Below are 15807 nucleotides of genomic sequence, written 5' to 3'. Positions count from 1 at the left end.
CTATAGTCTGATGGGTGAGAATATTATTAATTCCCGTGTGAAGAGACTGCAGTGCAGGTAAATCACAAAGGGAACAGAGCTCACCAAAAAAGCTACTTTTTCCAAATCATCCTTCAGGCAGGTTAAGACGTTTTGATTTCATAACATATCGGAAAGAACAGGTTCTACGATTTCTAAAACATACATTTGCAAAAAATATATAATTACGGCATGGGCTCTATTTTTCTAAATATATTTTTTTGGTAGAGCATTACAGCCGCTATTCAATATGTTCTACATGTGAGCACTTGTGGAAGCATAGCCATAGGCTATTAAGCACAGATTTTATATATTTTTAATGATTCTAAAGACCTGCCTTAACAAAATATTAATGCATTTCTTTGTGATGGTGAATTGAGGTGTTGTGGTTCTTTGTTTTTACATATAGCCTACAGTAACAAACGAATTCTTTTTTTTTAGACTGTTCAAATAAATTGGCTCAAAACAGGATGGCTAGATGTGCAGCTTGATGTTCGATGCCCAGACATGGGTCAGAATTCTACAGATTCAGCAACAACAACAACAAAAAAGGACCATAATCCATTTCAGTTAAAATAACAACTCAATGTTCATCTACCAGGACAAACTAGCTAGCAATAGTAAGCTAGCTAAATGTCCATGAATGTTTCATGTGTTTGTCATGCCCCCAAATTAATATATATTGAACAAAAATATAAAAAGGCAACATGTAAAAGGATTTGCCAAAATACAAAAGTAGGCCTATGTCGTAGTAAATTGCTCCTCCTGTGGGGAACAACAATGCCACCTAGACTGGAAAGTCATGTGGGGTCTCTTCATGTCAGATTTCAACCCAAGTGAGAAAACTCATCTGCTGAGTGGAGATCCAGCAAAGATTCATAGAATTCTGTCAATTATGGAATTACAGTATAGAACCAAACATCAATGAAACACCCAGCAGGCAGCCACAGTCCATGAACAAATAACCTGAACTGACAGCTAATGTGGAGCAGCAAAGTCCGGCAATGATAAAAATACACTAGATTTTACTTTGGCCACCATCATTTTTCCTTGAAGAGTCACATTTAGCATCACCATTAAAACCCAAGAAGCTAGGCACTTACATTCAAGCACTAGAAGGGCTCACTAAGCATTCAGCGAGCGGAGCTGCCAACTAGCGCGCTCACCGCTCAGCGCGCTCAGCGCGCTCACCCCGCTCAGCGCGCTCACCCCGCTCAGCGCGCTCACCCCGCGCTCACCGCTCACCGCGCTCACACCGCTCAGCGCGCTCACACCGCTCAGCGCGCTCACACCGCTCACACCGCTCAGCGCGCTCACACCGCTCAGCGCGCTCACACCGCTCAGCGCGCTCACACCGCTCAGCGCGCTCACACCGCTCAGCGCGCTCACACCGCTCAGACCGCTCAGCGCGCTCACACCGCTCAGCGCGCTCACCGGGTGGTCTTTGTTGGACGACAGCTTGTGTTCACACATTCATTGACTGGGCATCTAAAAACAGGCTGGTTTAATAGCCCAATGCACAAACACAAGATAAGCTCCCAAAGAAACTGCTCAAAAGATGGTGCTCATCTTCAAAATGTAGAGCACCCCACATAGGAACAATTAGGAAGAAACCACAAGAAATCCTAAAACTATACTGAACAAAAATATAAAGCAACATGTAAACTGCTGGTCCCATGTTTCATAAGCTGAAATGAAAGATCCCAGAAATATTCTAAAACCACAAAAAGCTTATTTCTCTCAAATTGTGTGCACAAATTTGTTTACATCCCTGTTAGTGAGCATTTCTCCGTGGCCAAAATAATCCACTCACCTGAAAGGTGTGGCATATCAAGAAGCTGATTAAACAGAATGATCATTACACAGGTGCACCTTGTGCTGGCTGGGGACAATAAAAGCCCACTAAAATGTTGTCACACAACACCACAGATGTCTCAAGTTGAGGGAGCGTGCAGTTGGAAGATAATTTCAAAACCACATCCCACAACCAACGTTGTTTTAGTGGCCTACATACTCACCAGACATGTCACCCACTAAGCCAGTTTGGGATGTTCTGGATCGATGTGTACGATAGCGTGTTCTAGTTCCCGACAATATCAAGGAACTTCGCCATTGAATAGGACAACATTCCACAGACCACAATCAACAGCCTGATCAACTATATGTGAAGGAGATGAGTCACGCTGCATGAGGCAAACGTTGGTCACAGCTGATACTGACTGATTTTCTGATCCACACCCCTACCTTTATTTCAAGGTATCTGTGACTAACAGATGCATATCTGTATTCCCAGTCATGTGAAATCCATAGATAAGGGCCTACTTTATTTAAATTGACTGATTTCCTTATAGAAACTAACTCCGTTAAATCTTTGAAATTGTTGCATGTTGCGTTTCTATTTTTGTTCAGTGTAGTTGGTTCACAGTTGGCTTTGATATTTTAACCTGCATGTCATGATGGCGTCCGGTGTGGATGAACAAAATCAATATGCACGTGGTAGGTGTAGTCATGTAACTGCTACAAGTTAGCCTTGTAGATAAACAGCAACTAAATGCCTTTTCTAAGTGAGTCACATGTGAATCAGCTTCACGGCAAGACATTCCTGTCATGCCTGATGCTTTCTAGAAACTTCTGCTTACTTCATTTGCACAAAATGGCTTTTGCGTTATTCATGCAAAAAGCTTTCCGGACTACCCTTGTCAGAAAAGGAATTACGCAACTGTAAAACAAATGTTGGCCGTTTCATGCTCACATGCTGACAGATCAAGTTAACAGCAGCTGTGCCTGTGGTAGAATGTATTTTATGTTTTTGTCTATCATTTGCCAATAGTCTTCCCACTGTGAACAGCAAATTGAACGAAAATAAGTTTATAAAACAGTCTTTGGGAGCTGACTGTAACCACAACCAGGCAGCTGGCTCGTGTTATGCAGTGCATTCAGAAAGTATTCAGACCTCTTCACTTTTTGCACATTTTATTACATTACAGCCTCAAAATGAATTAAAAACAAATTCCCCTCACCAATCTACACACAATACCCAATCATTTAAAAAAAATATATAAAATACTTTGCAAATTTATCAAAATAAAAAATATCATATTTACATACAGCACCAGTCAAAAGTTTGGATACACCTACTCATTCAAGGGTTTTTCTTTATTGTTACTATTTTTTACATTGTAGAAAAATAGTGAAGACATCAAAACTATAAAATAATAACATATGGAATCATAAAGTACCCAAAAGTGTATATTTGAGATTCTTCAAAAGTAGCCACCATTTGCATTGACGACCACTATGCACACTTGGAATTCTCTCAACCAGCTTCATGAGGAATGCTTTTACAACAGTCTTGAAGGAGTTCCCACATATGCTGAGCACTTATTGGCTGCTTTTCCTTCACTCTGTGGCCCAACTCATCCCAAACCAACTCAATTGGTTTGAGGTCAGGTGATTGTGGAAGCCAGGTCATCTGATGCAGCACTCCATCACTCTCATTCTTGGTCAAATAGCCCTTGCACAGCCTGGGTGTGTTTTGGGTCATTGTCCTGTTGAAAAACAAATGATGCACACACCAGATGGGATGGCGTATCGCTGCAGAATGCTGTGGTAGCCATGCTGGTTAAGTGTGCCTTGAATTCTAAATAAATCACTGACTGTTTCCTGCAAAGCACCACCACACCTCCATGCTTCAAGGTGGGAACCACATATGCAGAGATCATCCGTTCACCTATTCTGCGTCTCACAAAGACACAGCGGCTGGAACCAAAAATCTGGAACCATCAGACCAAAGGACAGATTTTCACTGGTCTAATGTCCATTGCTCATGTTTCTTGGCCCAAGCAAGTCTCCTCTTCTTATTGGTGTCCTTTAGTAGTGGCATCTTTGCAGCAATTCGACCATGAAGGCCTGATTAACGCAGTCTCCTCTGAACAGTTTTGTTGAAATGTGCCCGTTACTAAAACTCTGAAGCATTTATTTGGGCTGCAGAGTCTGGTAACTCTAATGAACTTATCCTCTGCAGCAGAGGTAACTCTGGGTCTTCCTTTTCTGTGTCGGTCCTCATGAGAGCCAGTTTCATCATAGCGCTTGATGGTTTTTGCGACTGCACTTGAAGAAATGTTCTTGAAATGTTTTGGATTGACTAACCTTCATGTCTTAAAGTAATGATGGACTGTCGTTTCTCTTTGCTTATTTGAGCTGTTCTTGCCATAATATGGACTTTTACCAAGTAGGGTTATCTTCTGTATACCACAACTGATTGGCTCAAATGCATTAAGGAACGAAAAGTAACAAATGAACTTTTAACAAGGCATTGATTGAAATGCATTCCAGGTGACTACCTCATGAAGCTGGTTGAGAGAATGCCAAGAGCGTGCAAAGCTGTCATCAAGGCAAAGTGTGGCTATTTGTTTAACACTTTTTTGATGTTATTTCAGTTGATGTCTTCACTATTATTCTACAATGTAGAAAACAGTAAAAATAAAGAAAAACCCTTGAATGAGTAGATGTGTTCTAACTTTTGACTGGTACTGTAAGTATTGTATATGTCAATGATGTCGCTATTGCTGCTGGTGATTTACTGATCCCCCTCTATGCAGATGGCACCATTCTGTATACTTCTGGCCCTTCTTTGGACACTGTGCAACTAACCTCCAGACGAGCTTCAATGCCATACAACTCTCCTTCCGTGGACTCCAACTGCTCTTAAATGCAAGTAAAACTAAATGCATGCTCTTCAACCGATCGCTGCCCGCCTGTCCAGCATCACTACTCTGGACGGGTCTGACTTAGAATATGTGGACAACTACAAATACCTAGGTGTCTGGTTAGACTAAACACTCCTTCCAGAGACACATTGAGCATCTCCAATCCAAAATTAAATCTAGAATCGGATTCCTATTTCGCAACAAAGCATCCTTCACTCTTGCTGCCAAACATACCCTCGTAAAACTGACTATCCTGCCGATCCTTGACTTTGGCGATGTCATTTACAAAATAGCCTCCAACACTCTACTCAGCAAATTGGATGCAGTCTATCACAGTGCCATCCGTTTTGTCACCAAGCCCCATATACTACCCACCACTGCGACCTGTATGCTCTCGTTGGCTGGCCCTCGCTTCATATTCGTCGCCAAACCCACGGGCTCCAGGTCATCTATAAGTCTTTGCTTTGATTTAATCTAGAGCCATATTTAAAGATTATCCACAATGGAGACATGTTCAGAACTAGAGGTGGACCACCCTTACTCCATCATAGACTGTCTTACTGTTACTGGCTGGTTGACATCAAGCCAGAATGGGACACTCCGTAGCCCATCTAGCATGGCATAGTCAAAAGGACTGCCGACGCACCCAATCTAGCCAACAGGGGCGATTTCCCAGAATTTGCCAGTTATTGTCTGCTGCGCTGTCTAGATAGTATTTCACAGTGCCTTCTGTATTGCTGGCACAGCACTGAGGTGACAGACAGACGGCTAAGGCCAGAAAAATCGAGCTGTTTACCACATAATGTGTCCACATTTAGTAATTAGTCTAGTGCCTGGATCGCCATGGCGGAGGATTGAGATGCTGGGAGGGAGGGAGAGCGATCCTCGATTGGATTTCAAAGATTAAGCATAAAAGATTAAGTCCACAGGAAATATTTTAAAAAGATCATAATTAAGGGCCACTTGCCTTGCCTATCACTACTGAACATTTACATTACATTTACATTTAAGTCATTTAGCAGACTATCCAGACGTAGTGTGGTATTGTAATACTCTATCATCAATATCACAATAACTATCCCTATCTATTAACTAGAAACAAAAAACTGAAGTGAGAAGTAGGCATTGATCTGAAGCCAAAAAGGAAAATAAATTCACAAGCACCACCATACATACTTCACCCATGCTTTACCAAGGTTTTCCAGCACACAGCTTTGACCTAATACAGTAGTTATGTTAGTCTATTGTACATCAAACAAACAATGTGTAGGCAGGTTGCTTAGGATTCAAACCTTCTCAAACAGCCTAATTAATACTCAAAGGTGCTCCCACAATAATGTGATTTGTACTGCATACAAGGTAAAGTCTTGGATTCTTTAGGCACTGCCCACACTAAGACATTATCCCATTTCACTACCTTTTCAAGCTTTTCAATTATAGGAAAGCAAGCTTTGATTTTAAACTTCCAAGACAATCAGGCTTGATTGAGTGAGCCGTTTTGTCTTGTAGTAATTTAATTTCAATACTAGTAATTTAATTTCACCTCTTTGCAGAATGAGCACAGAGGGGCTATTTCTGGCTGCCCTCCTGTTAACCCTGTAGCATAAGGGAGTGTGGATAATTGTGTAGTACTCACTGATTTGGTAGGCGGCAGAGTGGGCAGGCCTGCTCTGTTGTCTTGGCACACACTATCAACTGCGGACAATGTGGCTGGATCCTCAGCAAGGCAGCGATGCCTTGAAAAAGCAACAAACTATATAGAGGCGAGGCCTTGGATTGACCAATTAAAGCGTTACGACAACACCCACTGGTTATGACCTTCAACTCTCATTACCAAAACATCTCTGTAGCATTCAACATCATTCATTCAAGAGAATATAGTGCTATATCAGCCACATACGGTAACTGTATCACTCAACAACAAAAAGAGGACCAACAGGAAAACTTCAAAGAACATTTAACATCAACATTCTACTTTACATAACCGCCTGCACTTGTGTCCACATCAACCTGAACCTAGCTCGACAATTGGTTGCAGAGTCGCCGCTCTCATCCAATCGCAAGTCTCACTCCATGCCACACCCGTCCGGAATATTTCAGGGTATGCCACATGTTATTGTTTTCACATGAGTGAGTACCCACATGACTGGGGCATGCTGTGCCAGGCAGCACTGTGGCCTGGAGCTTTAGCGCTGGTGCAGACAAAGAGGCCATTTTAGCTGTTTAGATCCTTTTTCCTTTTCCAGGGGCCTCATTTAGGCTTGACTGCTTGCGGGCTAGGCTACACAGAAGCAGCCGGAGCATTGTTGGACTGGTCTTTATTTCGCAATCCCCTCCTTCACCCCTCTCTGTCACCTTAAAATGCACAGCTTGTTTATTTCCATAACCCTGCTGACTTGTTGGTGTTGAAGCATGGTAAACTGGAGGGCATTTTATAAAGAAGGATTCTATGACCTTAGCCAGCAAATGTTGGGGAATATTTTTGAAACATCCCCATATTTTCTAAGTCGGTAAAGAACGTAAAAAAAGAGTACAACCCTGTTCCATTTTTCTGGCTGAAAGCAACAAACATCTAAAAAAGAAACAGCATGTCCAGGCAAAGATGATTATGTAAAACAGACAGTAGTAACATACTGTACAGTAGTGTACTGTACATCTGTATTGCTCTTTTACTTTAGGCTTACATGATGTAGATAGTCTTCAGCCAGAATGAGCCAAGCACTTAAAAGGGCTGAAGTTACTGTATTTATGACCAGTTAGAAATCAGGTGTCTGAGTACTCACACTCCTTCATCATGCCCATGTCCACGCAGCGTTTGAGCCGGCAGGCCTGGCAGTGGCGCCGGTTGTCCTTGGTGATGGAGCAGCTGCCGTTGAAGGGGCATGTGAAACTGGCCTTCCGCTTCATGCTGCGTCTGGTGGGGGCAGATAGACAGAGCTGGCTCACTAGCACATTAAAAAGAGGAAGATGCATTAAAAACGTGCTGCTAATATTGCTATTTTACAGGAAATGGAAGGCAGACGGGATTATTACTCAACTGGATTCCATTCAGACACAGAAAAACACTGAATTCTAACGCCACACTACCCCCCCCCCCCCCACAGTAAAAACAAACATTTCATGAGCAGTCACATAGCGTGCCATTGTAACAGAAAAACAGAAATACAGCCTCCCAATTGCTGCAAGCACCGGAGGCGCACGCACAGTTTAGAAATAGTTTTAACACAAAAATGATAAAACACACAGATCAGTAGAGGACTAGAGTCCCTCTTCTTCCCCCCCACACACAAACAGGGGTTTCAACAGGTGTCTGTTGCCCTTTCTCCCAAATAGTTAAATTAAGCATGGCAGACATGAGAGGACCACTGACTAAGAGTTTTGTTCACTGAGAACCTGATGTCTGAGAAAGACACAGCCTGGCATTTTCTCCTTTCCTGTCGGCACTTTCTGTAATCCACATACATTGGTTACATTTTCCTGAGCTGCATCAAGTAGTCTTGATGGTGTTATGATAATGAAACTATTTGGGGTGCTTTCTGCCCTGCAGTATAACTACTTCAATCACTATGAACCCTGTAGATACAACCCCAGAGTTTTTTTTAGATGTTAAGATGTTTTCTTGATGTTTTAAAAAAAATGGGAACGAAAAGGATCGAAGGGAAACAGCTCAGCTTTTAATTCAGCAGCAATAGCTTGTCTATGCCAAACAATTTTCCCTTTACTTGTAAGATATACAGGTGTTGGAAGCACAGTGTATTTGGAAAGTGTTCAGACCCCTTTACATTTTGTTATGTTACAGTCTTATTTTAAAAACCAATTTCAGAATAAGGCTGAAACGTAACAAAATGTGGAAAAAGTGAAGACGATATGAAAACTTTCCGAATGCACCGTAAGTGTCGATATGACAGCAGTCAAAAATAGTCAACTGTCAGGTCGTGCTTGTGTGCATCTTCATGCAATGGCATCAGTTGGATTTCATTTAGAGGTTATTCCTTGTCCTAACAGTTGACACAATTTTCGTAACTTTCACTTGATTGAAACACTGACTTTGTAAGTAGAGCATAATAGTCTCAGGTTCTCTATTGTACACGGTGACATTTCTCCCCTTGCCAACATAAAGGTCCACAGGCCTCATCACCACATTCACCGACACTCGCTCGCCTGCTGCCCATGGTGGATATTTCCCAGATTTTAAAAGGTGTTCAGCATGTACAATTACGCATCCTTTCTCAGGGTAATATTTGATTGGAATATGTTCTGGGATTCAGCCGAAGGCATTGAGGAGTATACCTCATCAGTCACAGGCTTCACAGTGACTGAATGTACATATCCCAACCAGAAGCCATGGAGTACAGGCAGCACTGCGCTAAAGGCTAGAGCTACTGCTTTCAAGGAGCGAGACACTAATCCAGACGCTTATAAGAAATCCTGCTACGCCCTCAGACGAACCATCAAACTGGCTAAGTGTCAATACAGGATTAAGATTTAATACTACACCAGCTCTGACGCTCGTCAGATGAGGCAGGGCTTGCAAACTATCCCAGATTATAAAGGGAAACTCAGCCGTGAGCTGCCCAGTGAAGCGAGCCTACCAGACGAGCTAAATGCCTTCTATACTGCCTTTGTAGCAAGCAACACTGAACCATTCATGAGCGCACCAGCTGTTCCGGACAACTGTGTGATCAAGCTCTCCGTAGCCAATGTAAGACCTTTAAAACATGTTAACATTCAAAAGGCCAGATGGATTACCAGGACGCGTACTGGCAAAAGTCTACACTGACATTTTCAACCTCTCCCTTACTCAGTCTGTAATAACTACATGTTTCAAGCAAATTACCATCATCCTTGTGGCCAAGAACGGCAAGGTAACCGGCCTAAATGACTACTGCCCCGTAGCATTTCCATTTGTAGCCAGGAAAAGCTTTGAAAGGCTGGTGATGGCTCACAACACCATCATCCCAGAAATATTGTCCCACTTCAATTTGCATACCACACCAACAGATCACACAATCTCTATTGTACTCCACACTGCCCACTCCACAGTGACAACAGCACAGCGTTCAACACCATAGTGCACACAAAGCTCATCATTAGGCTAAGGACCCTGGAACTGAACACCTCCCTCTGCAACTAGATCCTTGAGTGACAGGGTCTGTGTGAAAAGCGGCAGAAACACAGCGAGAGACAAAGAGAGAGAGGCAGAGAGAGAAAGTAGCAAAGTAAACTATGAAAATGGACGGCGTATCACATTTAACAAACCAAACATTCAAATACAGTTATAAAAATGTCAAGTAAAACCCGAACCGGTCAGTGCATCAATACCGGTCTATGGTAAAATACTGCCCTATCAGGCGGTGTCAGGGGAAGGCCCTACAAATTGTCAAAGACTCCAGCCACCCAAGTTATAGACTGTTCTCTCTGCAAGCAGAATCGGAGCACAAAGTCTGGGACCAAAAGGCTCCTTAGAGTTTCTACCCCCAAGTCATAAGACTGCTGAACAGATCATCAAATGGCTACTCAGAATATTTGCATTGACCCCTTTTATAGTTTTTTTGCACCGACTCTTGCACAGGCTCAATGTACACTCACTGGACTCTAACCACACACGATACACTCCCCCCCACACTACTGTTTGTTAACCATCTCTGCATAGTCACTTTACCCCTACATATTACCTCAATTACCTCGACTAACCTGTACCCTTGCACTTTGACTAAGTACCGTTACCTCTTGTATATAGCCTTGTTATTGTGACCATTTTTCCTTTAGTTTATTTAGCAAATTCTTCTTATTTTTTTAAACTGCATTGTTGGTTAAGCAAGCATTTCACAGTAAGGTTGTATTTGGCGCATGTGACAAAGAAAATGTTACTTTATGTAGGCCAGAGTAGATTGAGAAAACTGCTTTGATGGACTGATTTAGGGTACATACCATTTTAAGATTACAACTAGAATGGATCAATACAATATCATTTTTTTATTTAACCTTAAACTAGGCAAGTCAGTTAAGAACAGATTATTATTTACAATGACAGCCTAACCCGCTCAACTAACCTGGACGACGCTGGGCCAATTGTGCGCCGCCCTATGGGACTCCCGATCACGGCCGGTTGTGATACAGCCCGGGATCGAACCAGGGTCTGTAGTGACGCCTCAGGGTCTGTAGTGACGCCTCAGACCACTGCGCCACTCGGGAGCCACGGCCCTTCCTGTTCCTCATTCACAATTAGTGATTTGATACTTTACTTAATTTATTTAATCTGTTATATGCCCACCTAAAACTGGTTCTAACTCCAGTTCTGCTTGTGATATTAAGATTCTAACACCGACAGTGTTATATAAACTTATTCAGGGAAAGTCAAGGATGGAGGGGGGCATGACTTAAAAAATGGCAGACATTTCTTCAAAATCATGAGCAGTGAAAATGACGACTGCTTTAGCGGTTCTAGTGTTAAACAAAAATACATGATCTTGTTCCTGCTCAAAAATACCAGCTTACACAATCTTTAAAAAGATAAAGGATTTCAGATAATAAGCTTCCATGTGGACAAGCAGCAATAGTGGAGTTGTTTTGGGTTGGATCTCAGGCTGTCAGAGTATCAATCACTTATTTTTTGTGCCCTTTTCAAAACTGGCTAATAGGCTACCCTTTTAATGTGGTCTGTCTTCCTACGTGTGGGAAGTATAGAGCCTTAAAGGGGCATGATTGCTACATTCACTTCAGGCATTTAAATTAATTGATTAATTTAAACACATACATACACCCACCCACTTTAAGATACATACACCCACCCACTTTAAGAACATAACGGCCTCAAAACATGGTTAAAATTATAATGTTGATATCATGAATGCTCAGAACTTGCATCGATAGCTCGGTCTATGGAAATGTGAGTGGTTACATGTCTCCAGCCACATCCCTCAGCTAATGATCAAAACGGTGTGAATTGTTTGAACTGTATAAGCCCTGGAGCCAACAAGCTTCTTCACTAAATCATGTTCATTAGGCCAAAACAATGGACAATTTGCATTTCTTATTAGACAAGTCCAGGTAGTCCCTCCCCGTGTTCATCTGTTTGGTGCCTAACGAACACAACCCTGGACCACCCTTCCTGTTCCACCATTTCTGGTATGCCCCGTCCTGGTCAGTACCCACCTGAAGAAGCCCTTGCAGCCCTCGCAGGTCATGGCGTTGAAGTGGAAGCCGGTGGCCTTGTCGCCGCAGACGCCGCAGATGCGCGGCATGTTGCGGTTGAACTCATCCGGCCCGACCACTGAGGTGCTCACAGCCATGGGCTCCATCACTGCAACGAGAGAGGGGAGAGAGTAGTTGGTGATCAGTGGTCTGGCGCAGGTCTTTGTCCTTCCCATGTGAATCAGACAGGTTGCATTTGTTGCATCTAATTTTATAGGGACAGGTGTTGGGGAAATTAGCATAAGATAAAAAGACCACCCCCATTATTCTGCCTGTTATTGGCTATGTAAGGAGTCAACACGAACACACCATCTGGCCCTGTCAATGAAAAAAACAACAGTGAAGTAATGCACACCAGAGGTAACACGCCTAAAGCTTTTTCAATCTCACTCTGCCTCTCATTTCCTTTGACAGCCAAAGGCCCTCTGGCATTGTCTGGACAGACCAGAGAAGAATAAATGATATCCTAGTAGCAGCGATTGAAATCAAGTACTGAAGGGCAGTTCTCCTGTCAGACAAGTCAGGCGTATTTTTAGGTTGCCCAAAGATTATGATCACTTGCCCGAAAATGAAAATGTTCTGTTTCACCTACACGTACAGTGCATTCAGAAAGTTTTCAGACACCTCGACATTCCACACATTTTGTTATGTTACAGCCTTATTTTAAAATGGATTGAATCCTTTTTTCCCCCCCTTCACCAATCTGCACACAATACACCAATCTGCACACAATACCCAATAATGACAAAGCAGAAACAGATTAACATTTTGCAAACATATATATTCCAAAAAAACGGAAATATCACATTTACATAAGTATTCAGACCCTTAACACTCAGTACTTTGTTGAAGCATCTTTGGAAGCGATTACAGCCGCGAGTCTTCTTGGGTATGACTTGGCACACCTGTATTTGGGGAGTTTCTCCCATTGTTCTCTGCAGATCCTCTCAAGCTCTGCCAGATTGGATGGGGAGCATTGCGGCACAGCTATTTTCAGGACTCTCCAGAGATGTTTGATCGGTCTCTGGCTGAGCCACTCAAGGAAATTGAGACTTGTCCTGAAGCCACTCCCGCGTTCTCTCAACCAGCTTCATGAGGTAGTCACCTGGAATGCATTTAAATTAACAGGTGTGCCTTTTTAAAAGTTAATTTGTGGAATTTATTTCCTTCTTAATGAGTTTGAGCCAATCAGTTGTGTTGTGACAAGGTAGGGGTGGTATACAGAAGATAGCCCTATTTGGAAAAAGACCAAGTCCATATTATGGCAAGAACAGCTCAAATAAGCAAAGAGAAACGACAGTCCATTACTTTAAGACATGAAGGTTAGTCAATCCAAAACATTAAGAACTTTGAACGTTTCTTCAAGTGCAGTCGCAAAAACCATCAAGCGCTATGATGATACTGGCTCTCATGAGGACCGCCACAGGAAAGGAAGACCCAGAGTTACCTCTGCTGCAGAGGAAAAGTTCATAAGAGTTACCAGCCTCAGAAATAGCAGTCCAAATAAATGCATGGCCTTCATGGTCAAATTGCTTCAAAGAAACCACTACTAAAGCACCCCAACAATAAGAGATTTGCTTGGGCCAAGAAACACAAGCAATGGACATTAGACCGGCGGAAATCTGATCGCCATGTCTTTGTGAGATGCAGAGTCGGTGAACGGATGATCTCTGCGTGTGTGGTTCCCACCGTGAAGCATGGAGGTGGTGGTGTGATGATGTGGGGCTCTTTTCCTGGTGACAGTGATTTATTTAGAATTCAAGGCACACTTAACCAGCATGGCTACCACAGCATTCTGCAGTGATATGCCATCCCATCTGGTTTGCACACAGTGGGACTATCATTTGTTTTTCAACAGGACAAATGACCCAACACACCTCCAGGCTGTGTAAGGGCTATTTGACCAAGAAGGAGAGTGATGGAATGCTGCATCAGATGACCTGGACTCCACAATCCCCCGACCTCAAACCAATTGAGATGGTTTGGGATGAGTTGGACCGCAGAGTGAAGGAAAAGCAGCCAACAGGAGTTCAGCATATGTGGGAACTCTTTCAAGACTGTTGTAAAAGCATTACCGGGGAAGCCGGTTGATAGAATGCCAAGAATGTGCAAAGCTGTTATCAAGGTAAATGGTGGCTACTTTGAAGAATCTGAAATGTATTTTGATTTGTTTAACACATTGTTAACTACATGATTCCATGTGTTATTTTCTAGTTTATGTATTCACTATTATTCTACAATGTAGAAAATAGTTAAAGAAAAACCCTTGAGTAGGTCAATCAATCAAATGTATTTATAAAGCCCTTTTTACATCAGCCGATGTCACAAAGTGCTATACAGAAACCCAGCCTAAAACCCCAAACAGCAAGCAATGCAGATGTAGAAGAACGGTGGCTAGGAGAAACTCCCTAGAAAGGCCAGAACCTAGGAAGAAACCTAGAGAGGAACCAGGCAATGAGGGGTGGCCAGTCCTCTTCTGGCTGTGCCGGGTTGAGATTATAACAGAACATGGCCAAGATGTTCAAACGTTCATAGATGACCAGCAGGGTCAAATAATAATAATAATCACGGTGGTTGTAGAGGGTGCAACAGGTCAGCATCTCAGGTGTAAATGTCACTTGGCTTTTCATAGCCGTGCATTCAGAGTTCGAGACAGCAGGTGCGGTAGAGAGAGGGAGTTGAAAACAGCACGTCCGGTGAACAGGTCAGGGTTCCATAGCCGCAGGCAGAACAGTTGAAACTAGAGCAGCAGCACGACCAGGTGGACTGGGGACAGCAAGGAGTAATCAAGCCAGATAGTCCTGAGGCATGGTCCCAGGGCTCAGGTCTTCCGGGAGGGGAGGAGAGAATTAGAGGGAGCATACTTAAATTCACACAGGACACTGGATAAAACAGGAGAAATACTCCAGATATAACAGACTGATCCTAGCCCCCCGACACAAATTATTGCAGCATAAATACTGGAGGTTGAGACGAGAGGGGTCGGCAGACACTGTCCAAACTTTTGGCTGGTACTGTGTGTGTGTGTGTGTGTGTGTGTGTATGTGTATATATATATATATTTTTTGGGGGGGGGGATTCAATAATACCAACGGGGGGTGTCGATTGACAGCTAAATCAAAATCAGAACTACCACAGGCCATAACATTCATCATTGTACTAGAGAAACCAACAAGGTTTAGCCAAGATTTGAATAATTGAACAGCTGTTATCCATTTCTGCTGACAAAGGCACTGGTTGGTTGGAGCATTGTGTGTTCGTCCATGGTTCACGACAGGGCAAGAGCAGAAAAACAGAAAACAAGTTGTTTTTCCATTAATATAGTGATGATTGCACGCTTAGCAAGAAGCTGAAAACAATGTATACAGACAAGGGAGCCTCCATTTCTGGAAGCAAACATCAGGTTGTTGCTTGACTGGCAAAGAGTTGCATAAAGACCAATGCCTAATAAAAAGGCCAGGCTGCCCCAACGCTAGGCTAGTCCCACATTGGCACAATGATGTGAGACTGGCAATCACTGAAACATGGGCTCCTGATCACCATCACACCCCAAACAGAGACCTAAATGGAAACTAGGACAAACATTCCTAATTGTGCAGTAGTGTGAGTGCACTTTCAACATCTGTTGTATTTTTGTTTGTTTGCCTTGTAGCTTGGTCTAATTGTAATTTTGAGAAGGATAGAACCAGTAGTCCCATAAAACAATTCTCTCTTTGAGCTCTCCACAACATGGGGATAATCGCTTTCTTTCTAAACATGATCCACCCACCCACAATGCTGGGCATTGAACACAAATCTCAGTCCGGTCAATACCATTTAGGCATTGAGCAGCTGCTAACAAGACCCAGTAAATAGACAGCTGTATCAACACGTGAAGCAACAATGC

At 42.9% G+C, this 15807-nt stretch overlaps 1 protein-coding gene across 4 annotated transcripts in view; it reads right to left on the bottom strand.

Moving 5' to 3' along the window:
* Positions 1-15807, bottom strand: part of LOC115168165 (vitamin D3 receptor A) — a 97803-nt gene that overhangs the window by 13389 nt on the left and 68607 nt on the right. For all 4 annotated transcript variants that reach the window (XM_029723174.1, XM_029723176.1, XM_029723175.1 and 1 more), the window contains 2 exons: positions 11883-12030; positions 7511-7641 (listed from right to left, as the gene is read on the bottom strand). In XM_029723174.1, coding sequence (XP_029579034.1) covers positions 7511-7641; positions 11883-12028 — 277 coding nt within the window. In that variant the 5' untranslated portion in view covers positions 12029-12030. The remainder of the gene's footprint in view (positions 1-7510; positions 7642-11882; positions 12031-15807) is intronic.

The sequence above is a fragment of the Salmo trutta genome, chromosome 30 (assembly GCF_901001165.1).
Source record: "Salmo trutta chromosome 30, fSalTru1.1, whole genome shotgun sequence".
Lineage (NCBI taxonomy): Eukaryota > Metazoa > Chordata > Actinopteri > Salmoniformes > Salmonidae > Salmo > Salmo trutta.
Note: the sequence above shows the minus strand (reverse complement) of the source record. Positions and strands in the feature narration are given on the sequence as shown.